The sequence below is a fragment of the Atta colombica genome, unplaced genomic scaffold (assembly GCF_001594045.1).
Source record: "Atta colombica isolate Treedump-2 unplaced genomic scaffold, Acol1.0 scaffold47, whole genome shotgun sequence".
Lineage (NCBI taxonomy): Eukaryota > Metazoa > Arthropoda > Insecta > Hymenoptera > Formicidae > Atta > Atta colombica.
This window is the reverse complement of record NW_017259536.1, coordinates 1,424,529-1,427,606: the sequence shown is the minus strand read 5'-3', so window position 1 is coordinate 1,427,606 and position 3,078 is coordinate 1,424,529. Positions and strand designations below refer to the sequence as shown.

The following is a 3,078-nucleotide window of genomic DNA, read 5'->3' as shown; positions in this document are numbered from 1 at the left end:
ACATACATTGGTTAAAGCTCATTTTTTCTTGTATCTTTTGCTTTCGTTTCCAAAGAAATAACTAGATCTTATAAGAAAGTGTTGGATAGAATTTTCCCATTGATTTTCTCATATTTAGAAAATTGATTTTTTTACATTGAAAAGAAATAACTTGTCTTTAATATTCCTTCTAAATCAATGAAATAATAAGTATACCATTTCAGAGTAACAGAATATTTTATGATATATTTTATGATATATTTTAAATTTATGAGTGCTTTATAAAAGAACACTAAACAGTCATAAAAGAAATAGTAAAAATATTTTGCGCGTCGATACGAAAACTACAGAAAAATTTTCTTTCTTCCGAGAAGAAAATAATAATGGCTATCTCACGATAAACGATGTGCTTCCAACGCTACTCTGAAAACAACCGATTTCAGCCATAATGCGTTTAATCATCAAGGAGTACTTCCGCGAATCACTTTCTGTATACGCCACTTACTATCCATTTTTACTCACTTCGTGTCTTCCGACATTTTAGGTTGATAGCACCTCGATGAGAAATGCGGAAATATCGCGAAAACGTCGAGAAAAGTGATGAGAATAAGAAGTCCTGATTCGCTCTCTCTCTCTCTCTCTCTCTCTCTCTCTCTCTCTCTCTCTCTCTCTTTCTTTCTTTTATTCAGAAATCTTCTACGAGTCCCGAACAATCCAACAGAGTCGGTATGCTACGACTCTCGACTGCAACCGCTTTTGTGCCCCAGGGAATAGTAGAGGAGAACACCAAGGAAGAGAGGGACCAGTAAGACGTCGTGAGAGACGAATCCGTACAACGATGTCGGCGTAATTGTGTAACTTCGTGGCTGCGATGTACGAAACAATAACTGCTGGCAAATCGCATCAAACAATACCGTGGCAGATTGCATCTTCCAACGTGCGACGTGTGTCTCTCCTTTTTTCACGCTGATCTCCTTTGTTCTTGGTCCTCGGGTTGACTTTGCCGTGTCCTTTTAACAAATAACTGCATGCTTCTATCGTTCTACGAAATCGTGATTCTCAAAGGCTATCGCCTTTGTAAATCGCGGGAGAAAGGAGCGCGGAAAAGGTGGCAGATAAAACACGTTATCGGGTATAAAAACGATTACGCCTCTTGACGCGCGAGTTTCGTGCAGGAAAGAGAGGAAGCGCAAAAGGGCGCTCGATGAAAAGAAAATGTCCTTTTCTATCGCTTTTTGATAATCTCCCGGGAATGTCGTCTTTATAATAAAAAGAAGTTTCTCTCGATAATGGAACAAGACGGAGAAAAAGGCTATACCGATAAAAAAAAAACTTTATGTACATTTTCATTATTCGCAACATTATTGTGTTTTACAAGTGTGATGTCAGATGTAGTTTAAATTATTATGAAAAAATTCAACAGATATTTTTAATTCATATATTTTAAGTAATCTTTGTTGTTACTTGTGACATAATTTCTTTTTACTTATTTTATTTTTACACTTCTATTTGTTTTTACAAATACTTGAATAATTTATTACAATATTTGGCTGAGTTTTGTTTATTTTATATTTATATATTAATTTTATTTTGGTATTATTATGTCCCAATGTAATACTAATTTGTACTAATTTGTTTTTTATAAAAAATCGTGAAAAGATAAAATTAATTCTCCTTTTTTCTCTCTTGTTTTCTCATGTTGCATACATTCATACAAAATGATTATTGATGGATTGTATTATAGAGTATAGATTATAATAGATTTCTTTAAAATTCTAAAATACAAGAGAAAATTTTAAAAATGATTTTTTTATTTTGCACTTTATAATATAACTTTACCAATACATTATAAATAAATGAAGCTTCTCTTTCTTCTCCCTCTCATCAGCAACAGATTATTTTTCAAATTCACATAATGATATTACGCACAATATATGGCACAATGTAGTTTCTAGAAAATATGCTACAAATATATTGCTCATTATTTTTTTATCTGATTTTATCGTATATAGGATGCGATTGTTTTATACAATTTATATATCATAATGTACTGTGTGCTTATAAATATGAAAAATATTTGCCAAATGTTTACAGACAGTGAAATATGTTACGATATATTATATTATAATAAAATAAAATATATGTTTATAGTAAAGATATATAATTTAATTGTAAATATAATATATTTTTGCGTAATAGCATTTTCAAGTTAATGCTAGAAGAAGAGGAAGGGAAAAATATTTTGTACATTAGCTATTTTTAAGTAAACCAATATATAATAACTCTTTGTACATAAAATATATCCTATTAAAAAAATTATTACAATCCACTGTCTCTCTCGCTCTCTTTAATTATGCATTTACATCATTTTTCCATTATAACTGTCCTGTGCATTATTACATGAAAATCAGACAGGCAGGGACTTTCCACTACGACAATATAATTATTTAGCAAGCATGAATTACGTTTCAACGAACAATTATTGATGACAGTGATATAAATTTAAAACTGCGCGATCCGATTGCGGCAATTACATAACGTTGCTAAATGTGGTAAATGATAAATAATAATTTATTATACATCTTCTGTAATTTTTGATATTTTCTTGAAGTTCAGATCTTTTAGATTATTTTTAATATAACTTATTAAAATTTCAAATTCTTTCTAAAAATTTATAATTTTTGGAAAATTTTAATCTATGACTATTTATAGACATATAAACATTAAAATTTCATACTTGATCTATAAAGTATTTGTATAAAATAAAAACATTTAAACAATTTTCTAGTATTTCTCAATTTTTTATCAATATAATTATATGTATCAAAAATTAATTAATCTTTTTCTTGGTTGTTACTGTTATTTTTGTAAGATTAAATATGATTTTTAATAGTTTATAAATAACTATTAATGTGCAAATTAACGTTACAAATATGATAATTGATAAAATTGCTATGACGTCCATTTCGTGTTTTTGGTACCAAGGATCATGAGCAATACTAGTACGAAGATGAGAAGCACCCTTATGACGAATGACGAATTCAATCCACCAAATTACATGTTTCAAAACATCGTAAGGTTTATCTTCATTAAGTTCTT

General features: G+C 29.4%; 1 protein-coding gene across 1 annotated transcript in view; it reads right to left on the bottom strand.

The window, feature by feature from the left end:
- Positions 1-2,824: 2,824 nt before the first annotated feature.
- Positions 2,825-3,078, bottom strand: part of LOC108691495 (UDP-glucuronosyltransferase 2B17-like) — a gene marked incomplete at its 3' end in the record, with an annotated part of 9,212 nt that continues 8,958 nt past the window's right edge. The window contains 1 exon segment of the mRNA XM_018199257.1: positions 2,825-3,075. Within this exon segment, the coding sequence (XP_018054746.1) occupies positions 2,825-3,075 (251 nt within the window).